The sequence below is a fragment of the Drosophila willistoni genome, chromosome 3R, assembly GCF_018902025.1.
Source record: "Drosophila willistoni isolate 14030-0811.24 chromosome 3R, UCI_dwil_1.1, whole genome shotgun sequence".
NCBI lineage: Eukaryota > Metazoa > Arthropoda > Insecta > Diptera > Drosophilidae > Drosophila > Drosophila willistoni.
The window spans coordinates 12,465,777-12,492,360 of record NC_061086.1 but is presented as its reverse complement, the minus strand read 5'-3'; the positions used below and the strand labels follow the sequence as shown (position 1 = coordinate 12,492,360).

At 38.9% G+C, this 26,584-nt stretch overlaps 7 protein-coding genes across 8 annotated transcripts; 4 read left to right on the top strand and 3 right to left on the bottom strand.

Annotated features, from left to right (window-relative positions):
• Positions 1-584: 584 nt before the first annotated feature.
• Positions 585-2,038, top strand: LOC111519514. Its single transcript, XM_023180786.2, has 3 exons — positions 585-664; positions 721-1,142; positions 1,204-2,038. The coding sequence occupies exons 1-3, from the start codon at positions 629-631 to the stop codon at positions 1,907-1,909; spliced, it is 1,164 nt and encodes a 387-aa protein (XP_023036554.1). The 5' UTR covers positions 585-628; the 3' UTR covers positions 1,910-2,038.
• A 4,054-nt stretch (positions 2,039-6,092) lies between these two features.
• LOC111519469 lies at positions 6,093-7,311 on the bottom strand. The gene is made up of 3 exons (XM_023180521.2): positions 7,288-7,311; positions 6,861-7,231; positions 6,093-6,799 (listed from the first exon to the last, which is right to left on the bottom strand). Exons 1-3 carry the CDS (start codon positions 7,300-7,302, stop codon positions 6,094-6,096), a joined length of 1,092 nt encoding a protein of 363 aa, XP_023036289.2. The 5' UTR covers positions 7,303-7,311; the 3' UTR covers position 6,093.
• A 7,887-nt stretch (positions 7,312-15,198) lies between these two features.
• On the top strand, positions 15,199-16,487 carry LOC6650804 (peroxiredoxin-2). The gene is made up of 4 exons (XM_002073685.4): positions 15,199-15,353; positions 15,489-15,552; positions 15,615-15,756; positions 15,818-16,487. The coding sequence occupies exons 1-4, from the start codon at positions 15,321-15,323 to the stop codon at positions 16,278-16,280; spliced, it is 702 nt and encodes a 233-aa protein (XP_002073721.1). The 5' UTR covers positions 15,199-15,320; the 3' UTR covers positions 16,281-16,487.
• Positions 16,488-16,495: 8 nt separating this feature from the next.
• LOC26529164 (splicing factor 1) lies at positions 16,496-21,085 on the bottom strand. Of its 2 annotated transcripts, XM_015176710.3 has the most exons (6): positions 20,790-21,083; positions 20,085-20,710; positions 19,891-20,025; positions 19,180-19,255; positions 17,955-18,107; positions 16,496-17,886 (listed from the first exon to the last, which is right to left on the bottom strand). In XM_015176710.3, the coding sequence occupies exons 1-6, from the start codon at positions 20,915-20,917 to the stop codon at positions 16,677-16,679; spliced, it is 2,328 nt and encodes a 775-aa protein (XP_015032196.1). In that variant the 5' UTR covers positions 20,918-21,083; the 3' UTR covers positions 16,496-16,676. The 2 variants fall into 2 exon arrangements, with proteins under 2 accessions (XP_015032196.1, XP_023036656.1); XM_023180888.2 differs by lacking the exons at positions 16,496-17,886; positions 19,180-19,255 and having other exon boundaries at positions 18,002-18,107; positions 20,790-21,085.
• Positions 21,086-21,347: 262 nt separating this feature from the next.
• Positions 21,348-24,243, top strand: LOC6650803 (nucleolar protein 14 homolog). The gene is made up of 3 exons (XM_002073684.4): positions 21,348-21,958; positions 22,029-24,009; positions 24,071-24,243. Exons 1-3 carry the CDS (start codon positions 21,448-21,450, stop codon positions 24,174-24,176), a joined length of 2,598 nt encoding a protein of 865 aa, XP_002073720.1. The 5' UTR covers positions 21,348-21,447; the 3' UTR covers positions 24,177-24,243.
• A 114-nt stretch (positions 24,244-24,357) lies between these two features.
• On the top strand, positions 24,358-25,093 carry LOC6650802 (28S ribosomal protein S24, mitochondrial). Its single transcript, XM_002073683.4, has 3 exons — positions 24,358-24,437; positions 24,492-24,681; positions 24,742-25,093. Exons 1-3 carry the CDS (start codon positions 24,420-24,422, stop codon positions 25,029-25,031), a joined length of 498 nt encoding a protein of 165 aa, XP_002073719.1. The 5' UTR covers positions 24,358-24,419; the 3' UTR covers positions 25,032-25,093.
• LOC6650801 (TBC1 domain family member 7) lies at positions 24,683-26,123 on the bottom strand. The gene is made up of 2 exons (XM_002073682.4): positions 25,239-26,123; positions 24,683-25,177 (listed from the first exon to the last, which is right to left on the bottom strand). Exons 1-2 carry the CDS (start codon positions 26,043-26,045, stop codon positions 25,094-25,096), a joined length of 891 nt encoding a protein of 296 aa, XP_002073718.3. The 5' UTR covers positions 26,046-26,123; the 3' UTR covers positions 24,683-25,093.
• Positions 26,124-26,584: the final 461 nt, after the last annotated feature.

The window sequence follows — 26,584 nt, the reverse complement described above, 5'->3', positions numbered from 1 at the left end:
AAATACACAACAACTTTTAACTTTCTGCAAAATTTAAAAACAATGAATCACCAATGATAAAACAAATAGCTCTATATCATCTTCTAGTTTTAAAGAATAAACTTTACTTTTATACATTGCACTAAAGAATTTTTATGGCTTAGACATTCAAATCGAGGGCTAATTTATATTATATGTAAAAATTTTATATACATATTTATATATGGACATATGTAGGGTATATTTATACATATTCATATTAACGAAAAATACGGAAAATATGAAAACAAATGTCCAACAAATATCCACTTAAGAAACAAGCCCATAGCATATTCCATATTCATACATATTTTTATAACTTATACCCAAGCATAACATATTTTAAGTAACATATAGTAAAACTACAGACAGAAAGATTTGGCAATTGCAAACTACTCAGTTTATTTTCGAAAGTATCTAGTACGTTCAGCTAGACGAAGGCAATTTTTTTTGAGATCCAAGAAGGCCTGGGATGTTTGTAAAATTCGACCTGGTCAAGGGGGTACAATACTTCAATCATTCTACTTCGTAAACTCAAACAGTCAACATCAAAAATAAAACAAAAAGTTTACTTCTGAAAATCAAAAAAGAGAAAAACAAAAGTGAAAACATGTTGACTGTTCAATTGATCATGCAATCCGGAAAGGTTAGTAAACGTGAGGATATAACTTTTCATAATCGTGACCAAGTGGTCTTTTCCAGCAATTGGCTTTGAAGCTCCCAATCTCAGCTACCGTATACGAGCTAAAGATCGAGCTTCAAAATCTGCTCGATATTCAGCCGAAAACATTGGACATTTCTGCATCTGATGTAACGTGTGCCGATTCAGATCTTTTAGTAGAAGTTGCTGGTCTTGCCAACAACAAACAAATTAAGCCGGTTGTGTCTTGCTATGAAGGCAACAATTTTGTGGGCTTGATACTATTTTCCCTTGGGGGCGAGGATTTCGCCGATCCATTAGTCGATAATTCGGTGTCAGACTCAAGTATCGAAGAAAGTGAATCTTCCGTCATTGACCTATTCTCGGGATCTAGTGGCGAATCCGTCCAGCCATCAACTATTGATTGCAAGCGAGGTATTAAACGGAAAGCCCAAGAGCATGAAAAAACCATAGAGACTAAACGGTAAGTATTAGGAATAGGAAATCAAAATTCAGTGACTGAATATTCCGTCTTTTGAAAATAGGATCAAATATGTTCTCGAATCCAGTGAGGAGAGTCTAGAAAACCCCTCGTATGGAGATATGCAGGAGGCATGCGATATGGGAGGTTGCGGAATAAAGTCCCGACCACGCCCGGTTAAATCTGAAATCGAAATGGAACCTGATGTTATAAATGGTCAGCGGCCCCCGTACGTTAACATTCTCCCAGAGAACAGGCCGTTTGTCGTGGTTATATCTTCCTCAGAATGTGAGAAAAATTTTTGCGACCTGTTGGAAGAGTTCTTTTGGATTTTAAAGCATTTCAGAAATGTTCGCAGTTTGGATTTCAATGAGGTGACTCCAGTCACTGTCTACAATGGGCGGCTTTACATTGCAGCGGCAAACGAGGATACGATGGACTGGGTGGCGGGCAACGTATGCTCCATGGAGACATATCAGGCCACCAGTCTCATAGACTTCCTACACCTGACACCGGCCAGAGTTACATGGCCAAAGGTCGAGAAGTGTTGCCAAGCAATTTTCGAGCTTCTGGAACAGCAGAATGCTAATATTACGACGGATAAGTGGGCTGTGGTGAGCCGCGAAGATGCACCCCCTATAGTGACAGATATTTGCCCGAATGAAGAGGTTGAGATTTGGATGGATGCAGAGAGTGTGGACACCATCAGGGAAAGCTGCAACAGCCTCAAATTTTGTTTTTGGGTTATCAAGTTTGAGTTTTGCGAGTAGATGACGTTAATATATTTTGATTTTATCGAATTTACATTTTGAAATGTTGAAAAAAAGGTTAAGATTGCTGCAGACTCGTTTGTCTGCCGATTATTCAGACGGGCAACGGTCAAACGATAGTTGATCGTAATAAATAAATAACAGAATTTAATAATTTATGGACGTTGCTTTACTAACGAAACGCAACTTTATTGGTAACTCTTTCCTTACCTATAGCCATCAAAGTGGAAAAACCTTTTAGCTAAAAAGTCTAATGTTTACGAAAGAACGGCCTACAATCTTAGTATAGGAAATAACGAAGTTATTAATCGAAGTCACTGGTTTCTACCGATCGTTCCTTTGGGAGCTATATGATATAGTCGCCCGATCTTGATCAAATTTGGCAATTCGTTTATAGGTGTAATAAACTCACTATTATTAAATTTTACGACAATAGTTCGGAAAACAACGAAGTTAATAAGAAAAGTCACTGTTTGTGACTTTGACGTTTGTATGGGAGCTATATGATATAGTGATCCGATCCGGCTGAATCCGAGATATTCAAACTGTGCAGTATATACAAACCTACATTCAAAATTTTAGCTCTTTAGCTGTTACGGTCGAGGAGGAGATCGCGTCGATCCAGACGGACCGTCGGACATGGCTTTTTGAACTCGTCTCGTCGTGCTGATCAAGAATATATATGCTATATGGTCGGAGATGCTTCCTTCTATGCGTTGCACACTTCATACCAAAATTAATATACGCTTTTTGCAAGGTTATAAAAATTCTTTTCAGAGACAACATATTTTTTGTATTGTTCATGTGACAACTTAGCCATAACTTGGATATTTTTAATATCATATTAATTTGATAGAAAAGGGATTGTTCCTATCTTAAAAAGGAATGAATGCAAGAAACATGCAAATTTTTTAAATTTTTATTTCCCTTTGCAACACTAATTAATACTGAAGTCTCTTCGTTGAAGAAAACAAAGTTAAAATCCCCTGGAATAAAGCAACATTTGTGTATCACAGCCAAATATTTTAGTTTACAAGGGTTTGTAAATCATTTAGAAACAGATTTTCATATTTATGTTCTTGAACAACCGCCATGAATTATATAAGTATCATAATGTATCAATTAAATTAGAAATGCACTCAGCGGGATATGCAATGGATGAGTATGGGTCATATCAAAAATGTAAAATATTTAATTGAGGCCCAGCAGCAAATAAATACCAAACAGACAGACAGACAGTCAGTTAGACAGACAGACGTAAAGGAACAAAGGCAAGCGGTATATTTTTGTATATATATGTAAATACAATTTAATTGTAATCCAATTTGTTGCCAACACAACGAACATCAGGAGCTAGAAAACAGTAGCCGCGATACCTGGACCCTGGATTGGCATTAGATCGGCTTAAGATATGTGCGCGCGCACACCCTTTTTTGTGTATTTGCATGGCAAAAAGGTAAACGAAGGGATGTTTGGTTGATGCTAGAGAGGCAAGAGGCATAAGGCCAAAAAATTATTATTAAAATGGTCAAGAATCACGGGAGTAGTCTGAGTAGACTGGCGCCGGTCTAAGCCAAGATCAGAATCACAAGCCAAGACCCAGACGTAGCTCAATTATGTGCTCAATATTTTAGTATGCCACCGAGAGAGGGATCCCTTAAGTGAGCAATTGATATAGGCTACTGATAGATACATCTACTTTCCATAGATCTTAAATCTTAGTGCAGTTTTAAGTGAGCAATACAAAACTTGGCCTGCTTCGATTTATGTTTAAGTAGATTCAATTATGTAGTGCAGAACAGAAGCAACAGCGGCAGCAGGGGCACTTCCAAGGGCCGACCGTGAGATTATTATCAATCAGCGTTTTTGTAATCAGGCGTAAAATTAACGACAAACAAGCGGTGAAATTCAAATCAAAGTGGTTGAAAGCCTTGCCGTCACGTGCGCGCACTCCTAATGTCAAGGATATAAGGTACACACACACTTACATATACATTCAATCCATTGAGCTAAAGGACATGAAAGGAGTGCTCTAGCTTTGGCCTGAACTAGCCTGGCCTGGTCTGGCATGGGTAAGGGTAAGGGTAAATAGTTGATACATCGTATTTATACACTTTATGGTTTCTGACATGACGTGATTCCATTCCCGATCCCTCAATGCAAATGCCCACATTACCCCCTTTTGCTCTCTCTCTCTGTCTCTGTCTCTCTATTAAAATGAGCCTCGACACTGATTCTAGTTTCTGTGTGTTTGCCCTACAACCTTCTCGCAGCCCCGCGTAGCTCATTGTGGTAATAAAATTGTTCAAGTGTGTTTAAGAGGCATATGCTTGAATCAGGGAGTCTTGGGAACAGAAATGGGCAGGGAAATCATGGGTGATAGAGCCAGAGCCGGAGCCGGAGCCAGAGCTTCTAACTGTGTGCGTGTCTGGCTTTTGTTATATCACACAGGATTTGCCATAATGAAGTGTTTTAATGCGTTTAGGCACACACACACACACCTGCCAGCACACACACACACACACATCCTTATAAACTTGCCGTGTAACTATAAATAACTTGAATTTAATTAAAATGTAAACATTTTACACCTTTTAACGGTTTTTTTTATAATTTATTCAAATTGTTTGCTGTAAATGAATAATTTTTAGTCGGATGAGCTGTCAATATAATTTGCTCATATCAATATGATCCGTCATAATGTCTAAGTAATCTCTTTTTTTTTTTTTAATTTTAATTTCTACATAATATATCATAAATTCTTCAATAAACAAAATGGTTAATGGAAACTTAAGGGCTACGCTCTGCCTCCACATGAGCTCTCTAGCGTTTATGTTTTTAAATTTTATCCCATTTTTGGTGATCAAATATAAATATATTAACAATTTTATTTATATTTGTGACGAAAAAATATTCAAAACACGTTACTTATATATATCTATTAAGGTAAACGTAGAGGGAAAAGAAAGGGAAAAAATAAACTCAGAAACCAACGTAGCCATCGGAAATGTTTGGAGATAGCGCTGATGTCTATTATTGATATAGATTTGTCGAATCTCCAGTTCTCATCTTGAAGAAGAGTTTCTGGAATTGTTTTATTTGTTGCGCCTATGTAGAGGTAATAAAGCACTGGTATTCCACTGCTGTTCTGGATGAATCCTTTTCTATCCAGCAGTAAAAATGCTACTGGTGGAACAAGGCCTGATAGCAGCGTGTTTTTAATATATTGATCATTTTCATAATACGGCGCCATTATAAGAGTTTTCTCGAAGAATGCTGTACTTCGAATATGATTATGGATTAGTTGTATAACACATCTATCTATTCTTTGTATGTTTCCCGCATTATATAGCATTTTGTTGCTAACATATTTAAGATAGTTGCTTTCCGGGGACCTATACAAGGATGTACACGATCTCAGACATTTTCGAAATATTAAACCAAATGTTGCATGCATAAGTGAGTATTGGTCTTATAAATGCCTGATATGTTAGTACTTTAACTCTAGGGCAGAGATATGTAGAATAAAAGTAATCTAACTATTAAAGGTTGAATAAATTAGGGTGGATGTTTAGATATTTACGGCCGAACAAGATATATATGTAGTTACAGATTCATAAAGTTGGAAAGTTGGGCTATATTTTGTTTAATTTCTAATTGCTTTCAAAAAGTTATGTACCAAGCCTATTTAAAAATCGTATCAATAACTGAAATGGTATACAAAAATTTAATTTGTTCGTCCCAATTTTTGAAAAAAATCATGATATATCACAATTTTTGTGTGAAATTTGGCACAAAATTTAGAATTTAGTGCCTCAGTACCATCTCCATAAACAAATTGATATATATATTTGGAAAGTTGGACAAAAATTAATACACTTACAAATTCGTAGGATCTTTTTAAGATTGTAGGCCGTTCTTTCGCAAACATAAGCCTTTTTAGCTAAAACGTTTTTCCACTTTGATGGCTATAGGTAAGGAAAGAGTAACCAATAAAGTTGCGTTTCGTTAGTAAAGCAACGTCCACAAATTATTATATTTTGTTATTTATTTATTACGATCAACTATCGTTTGACCGTTGCCCGTCTGAATAATCGGCAGACAAACGAGTCTGCAGCAATCGTAACGTTTTTTTCAACATTTCAAAATATAAATTCGATAAAATCAAAATATAAAAACGTCATCTACTCGCAAAACTCAAATTTGAGAATCCAAAAACAAAATTTGAGGCGGTTGCATCTCCCCTTGATGATATTTACACTGTCCGCATCCATCCAGATTTCAACCTGTTCGTTGGGACAAATATCTGTCACTATAGGGGGTGCATCTTCGCGGCTCACCACAGCCCACTTATCCGTCGTAATATTAGCATTCTGCTGTTCCAGAAGCTCGAAAATTGACTGCAAACACTTCTCGACCTTTGGCCACGTAACTCTGGCCGGTGTCAGGTGTAGAAAGTCTATGAGACTGACGGCCTGATACGACTCCATGGAGCATACTTTGCGCCCCACCCAGTCCATCGAATCCTCGTTGGCCGCTGCAATGTAAAGCCGCCCATTGTATTCGATAACCGGAGTCACCTCATTGAAATCCAAGCAGCTAACGTTTCTAAAGTCCCGAAAAATCCCAAAGAACTCTTCCAACAGGTCGCAAAAATTTTTCTCACATTCTAAGGAAGATATAACCACGACAAACGGCCTGTTCTCTGGCAAAATGTTAACGTACGGGGGCCGCTGACCATTCATAACATCTGGTTCCATTTCCATCTCAGATTTAACCGGGCGTGGTCGGGACTTTATTCCGCACCCTCCCATATCGCATGCCTCCTGCATATCTCCATACGAGGGGCTTTCTACACTCTCCTCACTCGATTGGAGAACATGTTTGAACCTATTTTCAAAAGACTGAATATTCAGTCACTGAATTTTGATTTCCTATTCCTAATACTTACCGTTTAGTCTCTATGGTTTTTTCGCCACTAGATCCCGAGGATAGATTCCCGGAAGATTCACTTCCTTCGAGCGACACAACGTCAATACTTGGGTCTGACACCGAATTATCGACCAATGGAACCGCAATATCCTCGGCTTGAAGAGAGAATAGTATCAAGCCCACAAAATTGTTGCCTTCATAGCAAGACACAACCGGCTTAATTTGTTTGTTTTTGCCTAGACCAGCAACTTCAGTTAAAAGATCAGAATCGGCACACGTTACATCAGAAGGAGAAATCTCCAATGTTTCCGCCTGAATATCGAGAAGACTCTGAAGCTCAGTCTTAAGCTCGTGTACGGTAGCTGAGATTGGGAGCTTCATAACCAATGGCTGGAAAAGAACACTTGGTCACGATTATGAAAAGTTATATCCTCACGTTTACTAACCTTTCCGGATTGCATGATCAATTGAACAGTCAACATGTTTTCACTTTTGTTTTTCTCTTTTTTGATTTTCAGAAGTAAACTTTTTGTTTTATTTTTGATGTTGACTGTTTGAGTTTACGAAGTAGAATGATTGAAGTACTGTACCCCCTTGACCAGGTCGAATTTTACAAACATCCCAGGGCTTCTTGGATCTCAAAAAGTGTGAATTGACTTCGTCTAGCTGAAAGTACTAGATACTTTCGAAAATAAGCTGAGCAGTATGCAAATGCCAAATCTTTCTGTCTCTTCTTAATAAGTGAGTTATTAGGAATTTTCGTTAAAATAGTTGGAAAACAAAAAGATTATTGAGATGAGTTCAAAAAGCCATGTCCGTCCGTCCGTCTGGATCAGCGTAAACTCCTCCTAGGCCGTAAGAGCTGCAGAGCTGCGTAAGAGCTGCTGAAATTTTGCATATAGACTTGTATATACTGCAGGGGTTGTATATCTCGGATTCAGCCGGATCGGATCACTATATCATATAGCTCCCATACAAACGGTAAAGTCACGAACAGTGACTTCTGTCAATAACTTCGTTATTTCCTATGCTAAGATTGTAGGCCGTTCTTTCGGAAACATAAGCCTTTTTAGCTTAAACGTTTTTCCACTTTGATGGCTATAGGTAAGGAAAGAGTTACCAAAAATGTTGCAAGGGTATATAAACTTCGGCATTGCTGAAATTAGCTTCTTTGATATTTCATATATAAAAAATAACTCACAATTACTTAAAATCTCTTATTACAATATTTCAGAGTCAGAAATTATGTTTTTAAGTTATAGCTTTTTTTTTCATCATAATAATAGTAAGTGAAGGCTGTAAATGTGTGTATTTATTGTAGATATTGATTCAGTTTTAAACCAAATTAATGGTAATCAAAAGATTAATGTATAAAAGTAATTTTCTGATTTTGTGAAAAATTCTGTGTGAAAATCTGTGCGTGAAAATTAAATGACCATTGAATTCTGCAGTTGATGTTGTTTTTGCTATCTGTGTTGTTGTTGTTGTTGTTGTTGCTTTGGTTTGGTTTTAAAAGGTTTCGGATTGCATTTTAACAGCTTCGCACAATTTGCGGCAATTTGAATACATTTATAAAAAGCGCTTTCGCCCATTAATAATAATTGCTCTGATTTAAATTTTTAATGGCAATTGTTGGTAAACAAATGCGCCACAACAGACGCAAGTGGAAAGGGGCGTGGTGGGTGGTTGTCTGTGTGTGTGTGTGTCTGTGTTTGTGTGTGTGTATGCGAGTGCATAAAAGGAGTTTATGTTGCATTTAATTTAAATTTACTTGCGGTCAATAATGGCAAAATTGCCAACAACAACAACAATCAGAATGGCACTAGCAAAAATGCGTCTGACCAGTCGACAAATTGTAGCTCAGAATGCCTCAGTCTGCTCAATTGATGAGCAATGATGAAGCATCTTATATACCCTAACATACACATCGACAAATGGCACTTTTAATTTAATTTATATATAAATTTTGCTTTTATAAATAGACCCCCTCTTACCCTTCACACGTTATTTTGCCACACCTTCCTCTTTCTCACTCTTTCGCTCTCTCGCTCTTCATGTGGGGGAACCCCATTTGCCTTTGAATGTTTCAAAAGCAATCGCAACAACTCAATCACTTTGATGTTTGCTGCCCACAAAACAAGCGCCTGGCTGCATGCCACGCCCCCCCCCGCATCTAACAACCACCCTAATACAGGCCATGTCTGACATTTAAGTGCTCTCTGTAGTCATCGGATTTGACACTCTTGCAGAGATTATTATGCAACATTCTGTCATCTGCTGATATGTATACACATACAACTGTGTAAACACATACTATATTTATATATTCTCGTTCAGCATGACTTGTCGACTCGTCGATGATGGTGGGATAATTTCATAATATAACGAAAGTCCATTGGATACCCTGTTTAAAATCCATTAAAAGATAGTGTATAAAAACTTGGAGACTAAATTTCATTAAGTTCAGAAAACTTTTATTTAGTTATATTTTTTTAAGATCATGATTTAAAAAAATGTATTGAACATATCTTATTAATATTATGTCTAAATTTCAAAGTGAAGAAATATTAAACTGCATCTTCCTTTTTCGCATCCTTTCATTTCATTATGTTCTATTCCCCGTCAATGTAGGCAATTTAATAATTGTCCAATTAAGGACAGATCTTAAATACAGAATACAAACCAAAAAAAACATATAAATACAATATACCTATATATAAATATACAAATAAGTATCTTTTACTGTTATGTCTGAATATTGGCAAATGTGTAGAATTCGTCGTCCTTACAAGATGGCAAATTTGCAACCTTCTTTCCTTTAACTCATCATAATTCTCATTCTCAACCCCAATCTCACACTATGTAATAAAAAAATACTTTTGGTTTTCATAGAAAATAGTCTATAGATACAAAGTGAAATTCTTTATAAAAATATAATTTGCCCCTTTAGTCAGTTGTGAATGATTTGAAGCTCAGACAATCGATGACATAAACGATTTTTTGGAATATCTATACCTGATTCTTCGACGAGATATTTAAAAAGAACTTTCTGGCAATAAACCTATAAATACGAAGTCAAATTGAACTAATAGAAGAGTAAAATTCGACCAATGAAAAGACAACTTTAGTCTCTGTAAAAGTTTTGAAAGGTAACCCCATATTTTGTATGAACAATACGGATTTGTTTAACACGATGTTTCCCAGTTTAGTTGAGCTGCAAGGGAATACAAACTTCGGTGTATGGGACACTGCATTTGGCCATCCATATAACCGACACCCCCCACACCACCAAAAGAGAATCTGCGGATAGCAACAACATGTAATTTCTTTAATGGTTTTCCCTGTGCCAACAAAACGAAACAGCAAAAAAAAAATACGAAAAAAGGGGCAGGACGCTTGCAAAAATCAAATTGTGAATAGAGCAAGGTGCAAAAAGGAGGCATCAAATATTGCATTTTTGGCAATTAAAGCCTGTTGAAAGCAAAATTCTGTTTGAAAAGTACTTGTGAAAAATCTAGAGAAATTAAAAAACACAAAACTAATTCTTTAACTATGAGAAATAACAATTTTCCAACCATTTTCATTTTTAAACTCTCTTTCTTTCTCTCTCTCTCTCTCTCTTTTCTAAATATTCCAACAATTCTTTGATTTTTTAGATATCACACCTGCTTTCTGGCAAAGACATTTCACACGATCATCTTAAAGATATTAGCAAAAGATAAAATGGATAGAAGAAAAAGTGAAATATACACCACACACTTTCTTAATTAACTTGCGCTCTATTTCTCGAATTTCAGCACAAAAGTGTTAAGTCTTGGACAAAAAATGGAAAAAGAACATCGGAACTGAAAGGCGAGTAATGGGTGAGGTATGTAGGAAAAGACTACTCTTTCTTCTCACAAAAAGAAGGACGGAAAAAAACACGATATGAATCACATTAGCAAAGATTTTGCATCAGGATTACGCTTTCGGCCTCGAGCTCACATCATCATCACCTCACCTCACCTCAGTTCAGGTCACCTCAAGCCTTAAGCCATACTTCATTGTGACAATTGTCACAATTCGAAAATCTGGGCCAAACGTTCGGCATTCTTGTAAGTACTTGAAGGGCAAAGAGAAAAGGTAAGCAGATTTCTTCTAATATGACGGCATCTGTTTGACAATAAAGTACAAAATGCGGCACCTGAGCAGAGGACAATGCATTGCAGGAATGCGTGTGAATGGCGGCAACGCCTCTTAAGAGAAGTTCTTGTATTTGGGTCACCCACTCCACATATAGCCATTGGGCATAGGGCAAATCCCTATTCGTAAGATAAACACACTCTCAATGGCAGAGATTCAAGTGCTCTGTTTGTTTTAAATTATGTAAATCTACGCAAATCCTGCGGGCGGTTCCAGTGGGTCTATGAGATTGGGTGAAAACGATATATGTATGTACATACATGCGTAGTGGACAAAAGCAGACAAACCGACGTGGGCTTTAATTGGTAAACGTAGTCCAGCAGTCTATGGTTTATGGAATTAGAGCACTGCCCATGGATTTTCAGTACGCGTGCACACAAAATTCCCTGGAATTTGAAAATGGTCATGGGTACCTGGTCTCAGGTCGACTTGAAATCGGAGTTTATCAATTACCCACATCAGATTACTCTCTAAATGTTTAAACAATTGGGAACTGAAATGCATTTTTCCCCAAAAAGGCTAAGTTGTCATTATTAAAGTTCCCTTTTAATTTATATTAGTAGTTCTCTCTAATTCATGCGACATGTTAAAAACGTTATTGTAAACCGAAATTATTTAGTGACCTGCATACATATATTTGTGTATTTCAACTTTGTTTTCCATTCAAAACAACTGTTTTAAGGCAGAGTTCACAGGTGAATGACCAAATAACTTGAATTTTAAACTCAATATATTTGTTCAATGTAAACATATTGATCGGATCGTGCTTCAAAGTCAAAAATTGTTTTCGACCAAGTACAATTTCTTAACTAAACTCTGATTTTCTATGCAGTTTAGATCTTTTGGGGGGGAAATTACACCCGTAGATCCGCCACTGTTGTAGATCTATTAGCTCATTCTGAAATTAGAAAAATATTCCTACTCTTAGTATTATTAACATAACCCATCTATATTTAAAATTTTTCTGTATTTTATAATTAAGTATGTTCCATAAAAAATGGGTGACTTCTGAAATGTTAATTCTTGGCATTTCAAATATGTATATAAATGCAAATTGAGAGCGCACTAAACCTTCTTATAATAAGAAATTTTTGTAGTTTTGGATTCCATGTCTGGTTTAAACATTTTCATACAAGTCTAATTATCTGAAATATTTTCTGCTCTTGAAATGAAGTAAATAATCCATGCTATTTTCAGTACAGTTCATCAATTAAATTCTAAAAAGTCATCAAACTCATAAGAATAAATGATTCAATATGGATCCCATATGCTGTAGTAAATATGATATTTTTGAGGAGTTTTTTTTACCCTACATCCTTTGGGAGTATAGTAAAATTACCAAAAAGTCTGTGTGTGTGTGTGTGTTGTTTTTTTTTTTTGTGTTTGCGTTTGAGATGTTTTTTGTTCTGTTCCATGGTGTATTGTATTCGTTCACCTGGGTTGGTTGCTACAAAAGTTGAACATAATTACTTAGCGTTGCCTTTTAACGCACTTCGTACTGGCCCCCGCGCCCCTCGCCAAACATTTGGCCGACCCATCCTTTTTCCCCTGCCCCAAAAGCCCCCATCAAAATGGGCGCTTACTCGCACACATAAACAAAGTTAACGGTGAAGAACCTGCTGGCAAAAGAATGGGTGTAGGTGTTGGTTGGAGCGCAGGGTGGGAGGGGGAGGTGGACAGACAGACGGGCAGACACTTGGAGTGCGCGTAATTTGCGCCAAATTACAGATGAAAAGCAGCGAAAATTGTAAAAAGCCGGCAAATGAGCGCGCAGGGAGCAAAAGAAAAGCATGGAAAATGGGGGAATGAAGCTGCAATGGCCGCACACCCACACACACATACTCACACACACACACACAAACACACAAAAGGGGAACGTGAGGCGTAATTGCAAACATGGGAATTGACTAATTGCGGGAAAGGAAAGTGCCCCTGTTACATTCACCCCACCTCCCCCCACCCACCATTTATTGGCCCAACTCGTTTCCCGTCTAATGGTTGGGCTTGGATGCAGATGCAAAGTGTGTTTTGCCAATACAAAAGTAAGTTGTCGTATGGAAAACACATACAAATAGAAAAGACCATTGTTTTCATGATGGATCTCGCTCTTTCTCTCTCTCTGCACACAAAAGGAGGAGAAATTTCTATCGAGATCGGGGATACGGATATAAATATTGTTGTTGTTTGTGCCGCCGCAAGAACCAAGAAAGATGTTCCTTTGTTGCCATTACAAATCTTTTCAAACAGCCATGTGAGTTCTAGCCCAAGATGAGCCGCTTTTGGGCATTACTAGATTACGAATCCCAGAAACAAAGGACATGCATGTATGCATGTTGTAGGTGCAACAGTAAGTAGCTCATTACCATTGTGCCGCGTGTGCAGTGTGTGTTAAATATGCATAAATATTTTGCTACACTTTTCGCCTAATCTTCTTGGGTGGACTTAGGAAGAGGCTAGCCGAAGACCGACATCCTACACATGGAAAAAGAACAATTTGATTCATCAAAATTATGAAGCAGAAGAAAGAGTATAAAAAAGAAAAATCTTTCATTTAATTACTATGATTTACTTATTGTTTTAGTTCTCAAATATTTATAACTAATTAACAGTGGATCTAATTATGAAATCGTGTTCTAATAAAATGTTGAAAATGTTTTTCGAAAAGGTACTTTAACATTTAAAATAACTTGAAAAATGTGTTTTAAAATGCAAATATTGTTTTTTTTTTTGTTGGGGTTTCTTAAGCTAATCACATTTTCTTGCCTTTGGCTAACAAAGTTTGGCTTTCTCTAACATATTTAAGCATTTATCGTTTAATATTTAAACATTTCAATACTAATTTTAAGATGAAATTTCTAAAAACCAACCCCCCATACATATTTTTCTTTGGTATGGCTATGTATGGTTGATTTTTGAAATAAAACCGTATTATAATGGTTTTTAAATTTAATTACAATTATTCGCCTCAAAATCCAGATTTCTTAAATTATATAAGTAAATAGTAATTAATCTTATATACAAATATTTTATTGACTTAAACCTAATTTCGCTTAATTGGTGGGATTATGGGGAATTTGTAAGCTACAAAACTTTAAGATTGGCATGGACTCATGCAATCTAACTGTCGGATATCTTCTGGACAAAATTTATTCATTCATTCTAAATGAAACGTTCATTCTGAATGAAGGTGGAATCAACCCATATCCTAGGAAATACATATATAGCAAAACAAAAACATACTTTTTCCTCTTATTGGTCCAATTGGTCAACCTGTAAAACCCGGGTATTGGATGTGGTTGTCGGCTAAGTTCGAAAAAAATAATTATGTTGATAGTTTTACATTTGTATTTTTCACTAAATGATAATAATAATTAATAGCAATAATAAATGAATAACAAGTGCCCAAATGCTTCCAAAAGTCAATTTTTCCTGCGATACCCTACCTCCACGCTATGTATTTTGGGATGGGCGAGGGCAAGGACAACGAAAACGACTTCGTGACACTACAGACCAGACTAAGGGCAATCAAGAAAAGATCAATTTCGACCACATTTTATTTATGAAATATTTCAAAAATTCTTTGAATATCTTCCAAAATTCGACTTGATTTACAATACTTATGATGTTCAGCCCAAATTATGCTCTCAATCCAGGAGTTAATCAAGTGAATTTTGGTATAGACACTGGTAAACCTTTTTCACCACATAGCAGACCATAGCACAGCATTTTGTGCGTACATCAATATTATATTGGATTCTCTCTTGTAATATGGGATAGGTGAAACGTTCCAAGCTCACATTGAGAAGATTCATGGACTGATGATGATGATGAACATCGTCTGCGCTTTTTGTAATCTTTTTAATCTATCTCTAAGCATTTTATTCTTGAATTAAAAAAGAAAACTCATATCTTTCATTGTTTACTGTTTAAGAACAAGTATCGCAATATTAAAAAATATTTTATTTAATTTTATTCCGGCTGCACTCCCTGGGCAACAAAAACTATTTTTCTTTTTAAATGTGCCCGCCCAGCCAAGTCGATAAGCTTGTTCCGATAATGTCCTTTTTTAGCCCTTAGCACTTTTACTCAGACTTATTGATGTGGCGGCGCCACTGAGAAGGAACTGGTTCTTCGCCAATATTTATTTTGTTCCGGCGAATATTCACTGAAGAAAGTCGAGGCGAAAACATATGTTGAAATCTTATGTTTATTGACACATTGTGCCGGTTTAGAATTATAATTAATTCTTGAGATATTAACAATTTTGTTGACCATATATATAAATAAATCAAGAGACATGTCTTTTATTGGACGCGCTATTTTACGCCAAGTAAGTGACACATGGAAATAAAGTCATGGGAGCATCAACAAGATGAATTTGCTTCATATGCAAATCGCAATGAATTGCGATTACATAATTTACCGATCGGCAATGGTATTAATTGTATGATAATGACTATTTTAGGTGCCGTTGTTGGGCAAAAATGTTGCTCGTCAGTCAAAGCAATTCGAACGTCTGTTGCATCAGAGTAAGTAGAATTGTGGCATTAGCAATTTTTCATGGACTAACTCTCTGTGTTCTCCCCTGAAGCGGCCCCAGTTTGCGCTGTACGCGTCCAACAGCCAGCTCCAGACTTTAAAGGTTTGGCCGTTGTGGGCAATAACTTTCAGGAGATTAAACTGGAGGACTATAGGGGAAAGTATTTAGTTCTCTTTTTCTACCCGTTGGACTTGTAAGTACAATCGATTTCGTGGCGAGTTATTGATTAATATTCATTTGTTCTCTTTCTGAAGCACATTTGTTTGTCCAACGGAAATTGTTGCATTTAGCGAACGCATTAAGGAGTTCCAAGACATCAATACCGAGGTGGTTGGAGTCTCGGTCGATTCGCATTTCAGTCACTTGTCTTGGTGCAATGTGGATCGCAAGAACGGAGGCGTTGGTCAACTCAATTATCCACTGCTCTCCGATCTAACCAAGAAAATATCTACCGACTATGATGTTCTCTTGGACAAAGAAGGCATCTCCTTGCGAGGCACATTCATCATTGATCCCAATGGCATTCTACGCCAGTATTCCGTCAATGATTTGCCAGTTGGCCGATCGGTTGATGAAGTTCTACGTCTTATCAAGGCTTTCCAATTTGTTGAACAGCACGGCGAAGTGTGCCCGGCCAATTGGAATCCAAAGTCCAATCCAGCTACCATTAAACCAGATGTAGATGAGTCCAAGCAATACTTTGCCAAGCATGGTTGAAAATAATGAATTATCCACATTACACCACATACATTTTGAAAGAACCTAAAACATTCACATCCAAATCCTCCATACGTAAATGTATATACAAAAAGACATAAAAATAAACCGATCCTGAGTGGGAAATAACATTTGTTTGAAGGGGAAGTACGGAAGTATTACCCTAATCTACAAAGATGTAGTCCAGGACAGATCAACAAATGGAAACGAATGTGTTTGATTTACTTGTTTAATAGTAATTTGCATTTTAGTTTACTGAAGCAGCAGTATAGAATACGAATTAGTTATTTAGATTATATAATAATAGTTAAGTGAATAGTCAAAGGTTACTAAATTGATTGCAGGGCCAGTCGCATATGGGTTGAGCACTGTGGTCATATTAAAAGTGAAGCATGCTTAATTGGATGGTGGAGGAGGGGGTGGCGGTTGGGCTAGAGATAAGGATGGTGGAGGCGGAGCACAAGGCGGTGGCGGTGGGAGCGGTGCACTCATCCACGGCGGTAGTGTGCCCGGGATGGGTGGATTCATAGGCTCGGTAGCCGGCGGCGGTGGAAGCGGTGCACTCATCCATGGCGGCAATGTGCCTGGGATGGGTGGATTTATGGGCTCTGTAGCCGGTGGCGGTGGAAGTGGTGCGCTCATCCAGGGCATCAGTGGTGGAGGCATTGGCGGCGGAGCCTGAGCCACTGGTGGTGGTGCTGGCACAAATGGCGACATGCCATGATCCATGCCCATACCCATACCGTGATCCAAGCCCAAACCATGCTGCTCCATTCCCATGCCATGTTGATCCATTCCCACGTTGCTATGCTCATGGCCACTGGGTACTGATCCCCAGCTGTTCATATCGCGTTGATGGTCACGGGATGAATTCCCTGGTGGGGATTGGATGGCCTGCATCTGCGATGGTTTCTTGTCAAAGATGCTGTAGCTTGCACGATGCAGCTGTGGAGCAGCAGGCGGTGCTTCTGTTTTGGGCGCAGCCGGTGGCGGACCCTCACCCAGTTCAGCCATTAAGCTCAAGTATTCTTCATCGATCTTGGCCTGTGAATCTTCATTGGTCATGCCAGGGGCTCCTGCACCGGGACGCTTATTACGACAATCTTTGGTCAAGTGGCCAGTTCCACCGCACGAGGTGCACACAATGGTATTGGTGATAATCGGTTTGTCGGGACACTGCCACGATTTGTGATCGGTGGACCCGCAAGTGCAACGCTGTATATCGTTCTCTCGCAGAGTTCCATTCAATTGGGCCAACTCACGCAATTGCATGCGACGGAGATCGTTATGTCCCTCTGGTACCTCGATTCCCTGACGTATGACATCCTTAATCTTGTCCACAGCCTTTCGCACAGCCTCCGGATTGGGAGCAGTGATAAAGGCATGCAACGGCTCATCCTCCCCGGGCAGGGGTTGTCCATCTTTACGACCCACTTTACCCTCCTTCACAGAACCCTTGCCACGTATAATTATTTTCGCTCCTGTGTCCTTTTCCATGGCTTTTAATGTGTTGCCACGTGGTCCAATCAGTAGACCCACAAAATTGATGTCAGGATGTTGCTCCTGGGGTATCAAGACTTTATCACTCACTCGAGTAACTGGCGGCCTGAAAAGGAATTGAAAGGTATCAATGATTTAACCCAAAAAGGAGCATATGATTTTGAAAAAACTTACTTATAATCCGCTGGTGGCTTGAACTCTGGATTCACTGCCTGCATCTTGACAATCAACTGATGACGCTGCTCTTCCAGGCGTTTTCGATACCGAAACTCTCGGGTATTCAAACGTTTACCATCAGAACTATAGATAGGCTCCGGGGACGGTGATCTGCGGATGATCAGAGCAAAATAATACGCAGACATTTTGTGAAACTATTTTTTGGACTATGCAAAATCAAAATATTGTCTTCAATATTATATAACTGGTCTTCCGCTTTGTTTTTGTCTCTAAATTTTACTAGACATAAAGGACACTTATCGTACTAAAAATAATATCGTATATCGTATGCTGTAAGTTTGCAAATCAAATTCATTAATCAAGTTCATTAGCAAAAGGTTATGGATTAGCAGAAGAATAATAAACAAAAAAAACATAAGTGAAAGAAGAACCAACACAAGATTCGCTGGGGAATTGAGAAAAGAAGAATTTTGATTAATTCGTTCGATTTGTTTTTTCTGTGTTTCTGCCCGTGTCTATTGAAGAGAGTCTGGACCTTGGGACGCGTTCTTCTGCAAAATGTATCCCAATAATACCGATAGATATTCTTTTCTTGTTGGAAGAGAGAAGAAATGTGACATTATTAGAATAATGTTGAATCGAATCTTTTTCGATTGATGTTGTGGTTTGTTTTTGGTTCCAGGCGCTTACATTATAATCGTGCTTTTAGTTATTTTGGTTAACTTAATCGCTGCCATGAAATGGAATGGAATTAGTTTAGTGTTTTAAATTAATTGAAATTTTGGCCCTTTAGCCAAGCCCCACCCCTTGGGAAGTCGCAACTGGTTTCCATTATGTTTAGGACCTTTGTAAAACCTTCACCGGGAAGAAATTGTTTTATATTATTTATGCTAGGTTTCTTTTTAAAGGATTTACATGGGTTTTTCTATTCCTTCTTATTCTTGGCTGTCAAAATTATGAAATATTACGTTTGGCGTTCTTTTAGTGTCTGAAAACCCATGTAACACCTCTTTTTGCAAAGGGTATTTTGTTTTACCCTATTTCACATTTTAAACCTGTACAAATCAGATATATTAGCATTAGTATATCCTCCGTTGCATCCATCGATCGCTCGGTCTAGGCTATTCGTGCTGTGATGTGTAGTTTCAAAATAGATATAGAATGGGAAATGTAGGACATTGGGGATTGGGATTCGGGTGGGTATTGGAACTTTTTTGCAAACCTTTCTTCCGGATTCTGTGTGATGCCCAAATCACCTGTGCGCAGCTTGCGGCTAATCTCCTCGATTTGAAATTGAACTGCAATTAGAAGGCGTTAGAAAAGAAGGAAGAAAATCGAGAGCAATCTCGACATTAGTAAACGTTAATTGCTGATTACGATCTAGAAAAGAAAACAATATGCAAAAATTATGTTGACAAGTTTGTTCTCTGTGTATATATCTGAATGAATCATTCTCACATTCATTCCGTTGCCTAATAACCTAACTGAAAATATGATTATTGAATTGAATTGGAATTGAATTGAATGTTAAGTTAATGTACACGTAATATTGAAGTTAGATAGTAATTGAATTATGTTAGGACCGTAATTATTTTTGGAACTCGTGTCTTGGGTATCGTGTCATGTCGCACGGCCGGAATCCCTTCAAAAAGAGAACGAGAGATTATAATTATAGTTGTCTCAATGCAATTTTTAGTTTGTCTTAATTTTTGATTGTGTGTGTTTACGTTCTCGATCTTCTGAGCTCTGCTCTGTCTGCTGTGCCATTCCGCCTGGATCTGCATCTGATCTGATCGCAACTATCTGTGCTAATGTGGCTAATTAGTTAGACTTACATTTCTAAAGATCACTTACAAATTTAAACAACACTTAGCTGGTGACTTAAACTAAAACAAAAGAGTTCTTGTAGAACAAAATGGGGACATAGTATTACCTAAGTAAGCCTCCTGTTGGGCCGGATCCAAAGTGGAGGGCAAAATGGTGGGCATGCCGGGTATAAATGTTTTGTCATTTTCGCTACCACCCCAACGTGATTTGCGTTTCCGTTTCCTATCAGCCGCACTTTCCACTATAAATATAATAAATTGATTATTTAATTCTTAAGAGCTGTGAGATTTGACGACTTACTAAAACTGTCCAATGCTCCATTGCTTGTTGAATCGTTGCTATTTTGACTGTTGAAGAACGATGCAAATCCCTTGGCTACTCCAGCATTGCCCATTAACTCTTGAATTGTTTGTGAGAGATCAAAACGAGATTCGCGGGGCTCCTCACGTATGGTTTCCAAAGCCGTTGGCATTTGGGCCTGGCGATCGAATAGCGATGGTAAACGTATCTCCTGATCAAGCAAGGATATGCGGTTATTGGACGACGTATCGAATGGATTGACATGACTGCGTTCCGCAGTTCGATCCCTGTCCCGGCTGCTTCTATCACGATCGCTGCGATGGCGTTCGTAACTGCGGCTACGCGTCCGACGCCGGCGACTGCGCTCATAATCGCCACCTCGTGAGCTGCTGCGTCTCGATCGTGAGTCACGATCACGTTTACGATCTCGATCGCGGTCTCGACTCCGCGAACGCTTGGAGCGCCTTCTGTCGTAGTCGTCGTGATTACGTGACCGGCTACGATTCGATCGTGAGTCACGATCACGGTCTCGCTCTCGATCCCTATCCCGGTCCCGTTCTCGACTGTCCCGGTCTCGACGACGACTACTACCACCGTCTCTGTCCCTACTATCACGGTCTCGATCTCTGCAAAGCAAAAGCCAAATGTAATTTGTTGCATAACAGTTTGATTGACTCAAAGTGCCAATTCATAACCAATTCTTACCTTCTCTTCTTGTCTCGGTCCTTATCCTTGTCCCTGTCACCTCGGCTGCGGTCTTTCGAGCGGGAGCGTTCTTTTTCCTTGCCACCGCCATTGCTTGACAATAGCATACTTGGGGGTGTTCCACTCATTACAGTGGACAATCGACACACACTAGAAACTTAAGCGTTAAATCAATTTCAGCAAAATTGATATAATGTATAGCACAATTTGTATTTTTAACAAATGTACGTTTATTTTTTTCTCGCAAAAATGGCGACACGACGTCGCTTCAATATAAGCCGGTGTTACCAGATGCCGTAAGTATTTCAGTGTTGCCAGAGTGTTGTTATATAAGAGGTGAGTGGGGTAACTGTTATCGCTACAGACCACTGAGTTTTGAAAATTGTTGTAGTCTTAGAAGCAACAAAGTAAATTGTCTAAAAATAAAATGTAAGGAACTTGGTTTTTCTGCAGAGACAATACCGCTTTCAAATATTATAAGATCTTTCGATTGGTTGATTAATATTGTGGCACCCTGTAAAAGTCACAGTTACAGTTTTGCCATCTCTAGCAGTATGGTCATTGGTCACACTTAAACCTACCGCCTCGCACGTGTAGTCTATTTTGTTGTTAAATGCATTTTTATTAAATTTGTTTTAATCACATTCAATTTCGAAATATGGGAGCCAAGAATAAACGGACAAACTCTGATGCGGTATATGCGAAGAAGTCAGCTAAATCCGGCAACAAAAATCCGTTTGAAACAAGCAAAGAGCAAACAGCAACAAAAGGCCAAAATGCCTTTGATATCCATGTCAACAAGGAAAAGTTTCAGATTCTGGGTAGGATTTGCAAGCATGATCGCGGAATGCCTGGAGTGTCACGTGCTAAAGCTCTACAGAAACGTGCTCAGACCATTGGAAAACAATATGCTGTAAAGAACAAGACAAACAAATTCGTAGATCGCCGAATTGGGAAACATCTGAGCGGGGATCAACTCACCGAGTCGGTGATGAACGCCCGTTTCCTGGCAGAGAAGATGTCCCAGGTGCGTGCCTCGAACAAAGCTGAAAGATACAACCTCAACGACGATGAATTGTTGACACATCGTGGCCAAACACTGGAGGAGATTGAACAGTATCGAGACGAGCGTTCTGATGATGAAGAATTGGACGATGAAGGATTGGATGGTAAATAAAAAACTACAACAATTCCAGTTTGGCGGTCAGCATGTCATTGATAAATTATATTTTCTTCTAGCCGACTTTACATCTGCTGCAAATTTTGGAGGTGGCGACGAGGAAACGGCCCAGGATCGTCAAACGGCAATTGACAAGATGATACTGGAGCAAAAGCGACGCAAGAATGAAATTGCCAAGGAAAAGGATGAAGTTTATGATCTTACGGAAAAATTGGATGCCAACTATAAACTGCTCTTGCCTTTGGTGGCTAAGGCCACAAAGGACGACCAAGCGCCAAAACCACCACCAGATGCCTATGATAAATTGCTGAAGGAGATGATATTCGAGCCGCGTGGCAGTGTCTCGGACAAATTGATAAATGTCGAAGAGCTGGCAAAACAGGAGGCCGAGCGTCTGGAGAAAATGGAAAATGAAAGATTGCGTCGCATGAAAGCCGATGGCGAAGAGGACGAAAAAGACGCCAAGGCAAGACCGAAACATCGTTCAGCGGATGATTTGGATGATGGATATTTCGTGGCCGGAGACGACGATGAACCAGATGATACCTTAGCTTATGATTTGGATGGCAATTTGGGTACTCATCTTAATGGAAAAACGAATAAAGTTCAAAGCGACAAACCTGGAGATGACGAGGAAGATGATGATGAAGAGGACGGTGAGGAAGAAGAAGAAGAGGAGGAAGACAGCGATGATGACTCTGAAGTAGATAACTTAAGTGATCTCAAGGAATCGGACAGTGAATCTGACGCAGAAGCGGCGCCAGAGCAATCGGCCACAAAATCACCCAAGAAAAAGTCCTCAACTTCAATAGAGTCTAAAATAGAAGATACTACCATACCTTTTACTCTTAAGATGCCCAAAACCTATGAAGACTTTACGCAACTCTTTGACCAATATCCTCAGCCTGGCCAGCAAGCAACCATTGTCGAGCGTCTAATTAAATGCCACCATCCAAAGCTCGAGGGGGTCAACCGTGAGCATGTGGTCAAACTGTATTCTTATCTGTTGCAGTATATAAAGGATCGCTTTGAGGATGCAAGCGAACAGGATATTGGTAAAAATTTCAAATTGATATCAGGCCTTATGCCTCATTTGTATGACCTCACCCAACTAAATCCGCTACGCATGTCCAGCACTTTGCTGGAAGTGATCAAGGAGAAGTATGCGGCCTATCGAAAGAATCACAAAATATATCCAACCCTGGATACATTTATATATTTCAAATTGGTGGCCAATATATATTCAACCTCTGATTTTCGACATCCGCTGGCCACGCCCACATACATCTTTATACAGCACATCCTTAGTCGAGCGAGAGTACGGACACGGCAGGACATTGGAATGGGACTATTTCTTGTTACCATTGCATTGGAATTTGGATCGCTATCAAAACGTTTGCTGCCATGTGTTTTTAATTTCTTGCAAGGAGTTGTCCACATGTCTATACCCAAGCGAGATGTGGAACAAGTTGAGATCCCGCCACCGTTTGAGACTATTGGACCTCTGAGCAAACTATTGGCCATCTCATCGTCAACAGCAAAAGAGAGTACAAGTCTGGACGGGCAGAAGCTTCAGGCTGAGGATCTGGTAACCCAGACAGTTACACTAGATTTTAGGGTGCGAGCCCTAGACACATCCCTCTGTTTGATAAGAGAAACCATGGAATTGGTAGCTGAGCATCCTGGGGCATGCTATTTGGCAACGCCTTTCCTGCCACTTCTTAACCGTCTTCCCCTGAAGCTGTACCCCGTTCATGTCCATCAACACCACAAGGAGGCGAAGGAATTGTTATCACAGTTGGCGGAGCAGAAGCAAAAGCGTCTAGCCCCAGCTGAAAGAAAACCCAAGGCCTTACGTCTCCTGGAGCCGCGCTTCGAAGCTGTCTACGATGACAAGCGAAGACCAAAGATGTCAAAGGCCAAGGAGGAGCGAGCTAAATTAGTTCACAAGATTAGGCGTGAGAAGAAGGGAGCCATTCGTGAAATTCGTCGGGACACGGCCTTTGTGCAAGAGCTTAAACTTAAGCAAATACTCCAAAGGTAAATATTTCAATTGTTTTATTTTTAATAAGAGATTGTAATAAATTTGTTTTCATTTCAGTGATAAGGAAAGGCATGAAAAGGTCAAGCGGATCTACCAGGAGGCCTCTATGCAGCAAGGCGAGCTCAATGAATTGGCTCGTGCCAAGAAGCGCAAAAAGTTTTAGTTTTCTACAAACGAATATACTTGTAAATGTTAGTTATGCGATAAATATAGAAAATGTTACAAATGAACTAAATTATTTTTAAAAATGGTAGATGCAAAGAAAACTTAAATTTTCTATTTTAACGGTTGGAAATCGGGAATTCAGTCAGTTATCGGATATTGGTCGATGCTCACCTCTAGTTTCTCGTTACGTCACGTCAATCAGCTGTTGAGCGCAGTGTTTTGTGGTCTTGACAAAAGCAAAATGAGTTTTTTAACAAAGGTATTAACTATAAATAATAAAGTAAACTATAATGCAACACGACTATTTTTTCAGCTAACACCGCAGTTGGCCCTCGTCCAGTCACAGGTTAGCAAAGCGGCCTTACACACTAGTGCCGTTTGCTGTCGCGTGCAATCCGGTCGCTATCGCATAACCACAAAGCGAGACAGACCGCTTACCTACGAAATGGCAAACCCTCCTCATTTCATTGGGCACCGCAAGTCCTGGAACTCGTGGAATACATGTATGTGATTAATTGAATATTTATTTAATTCATAAACTAATTGGTTTATCAACTCAACAGCCACATTAAAGGATGGTCTGCGCCCATCACAAACCGCTATTGAGGATGTTTTTATAAGGAAATTTATAACTGGAACATGGCATGCGTTGGTCTGCTCCGAGGTGATTATTAAGCGTCAGCATAACACAATACGCATTGCCGGCATCATTCGTCAGGCGATAAGTCCGCGCAAGGTATACTTTTTAGTCGGTTACACGGAAGAATTACTCTCCTATTGGCTACAATGCCCCGTCACCCTAGAATTGCAGACAGTAGCGGACAAGAAGGATGTGGTTTTCAAGTACATTTAGTTGTTTGTAATCTTAGCTGCCTTATAATATACATAAATCGTAAATTTCTTAAAATGTTGTAACTAGTGAGTGTACTCTACTTCGCTGTTATTGCTTTGTAAAGATTTAATGGCCTTGTTCACGATTACTCCATCGAGATCTTTAACCTGCAATCAAAACATTAAGTAAATCTATGAAATTTCTTTATAGAGACATGAGTCCACTTACTGTTTCAATTAGAGCTTTGAGCTCTGCTAATGAGTTGAGATCAAAAATCAACGATTTGATATCCTTAACCAGTTCCAGAAATAGAAAAATCACTATTTTACGCGATCCACCGCACACCTTGTCCCAGATTTTAACCAACATCATTTCACAAATAACGCCGGCAAAGCATGTAATGTACCAATTGTCCAGGAGCTTTGTGTTTTCTTCAAATAGGCCCAATTTCTCCAATCGATAGAATAGCGCTATGTCCTCGCGCTTCAAGAGTGTTTGGGTCATTTCCTTTAGCTTGCCGCATTCTCGCTTCAGCTCGCGTGTATATTGATAGAATCCTTTGGCCATCCAATAGGTATCCACATCGTCATTGAATATCTGAAGCAGAGTGCGTACTATATCTATGAACTGCGTGTCATCCTCTTGGATACCGGAACTGCTATTGCTGCTCTGCAATCGATTCGTTTCAACAAGCCACATAGTGTGCATTACAAGCTCTTTGGGTTTTGTCTGGTCGATGGCACGCATTACAGTCACAGCTCGAAGTAAATCCTCGTAGACCTCGCGTCTTTGATCTCTTATGAAAGATGTGGACGACTTGTGGAGAGGCATTATGTCCATCACAAGAGACCACAGCAGAGTTCTCTGGGCATTGGGAACTGTGTAATTCATGCAGAATTGCTTCAATTTGGAACGATTTCGAACCTCATCCTGTAAGAGTTTATTGAGGGACTTTTTTTCCTCGACGCTGTTTATTAAACATTTGTCATAATAGCTCGAACGAAAATTACGTAGATCTGGTGAAAAGCTACTCATATTGGCAAAAGAAAACACTCTGTTTTAATTCATTGCAATGGTATAAAATTGTATTTAATCAACAACAGCTGATAGAGCAAATCGTGAAAAGTAGTGTTGGAAGTTTCACAAACTGCATATTAAGGTAAAAGTTTAAAAAAAATAACAGGCAAATTAAAGAATATTAGACTAATTATCGAAACCTTTCTTAGTCAAAGTAAGCAGGATTTAAATAAAAACCTTACAATTTGAAATTAAAACACCAAATTCAAATAAGTGATTTTTAGCTTATGGTATTTCACAGACCTGCGACTTATCACAAACATTTTGCGTTTATCAACACTCCATTAATATAAACAATAAAATTATTTTTTGACATTTATTAAAATCGAAAGAGGACCTGTACGAGACTGAATAAATCTAAACCTGCGCCTCAAGAAGGACAAGGGACTATATATGGACATACACGAAGGACATTATTTAACGAAGGACATTATGTTGAAGGTGGCTAATGTCGACGGAGCTGATGTGACAAGACTTGGACAGATTGGTAATAACGA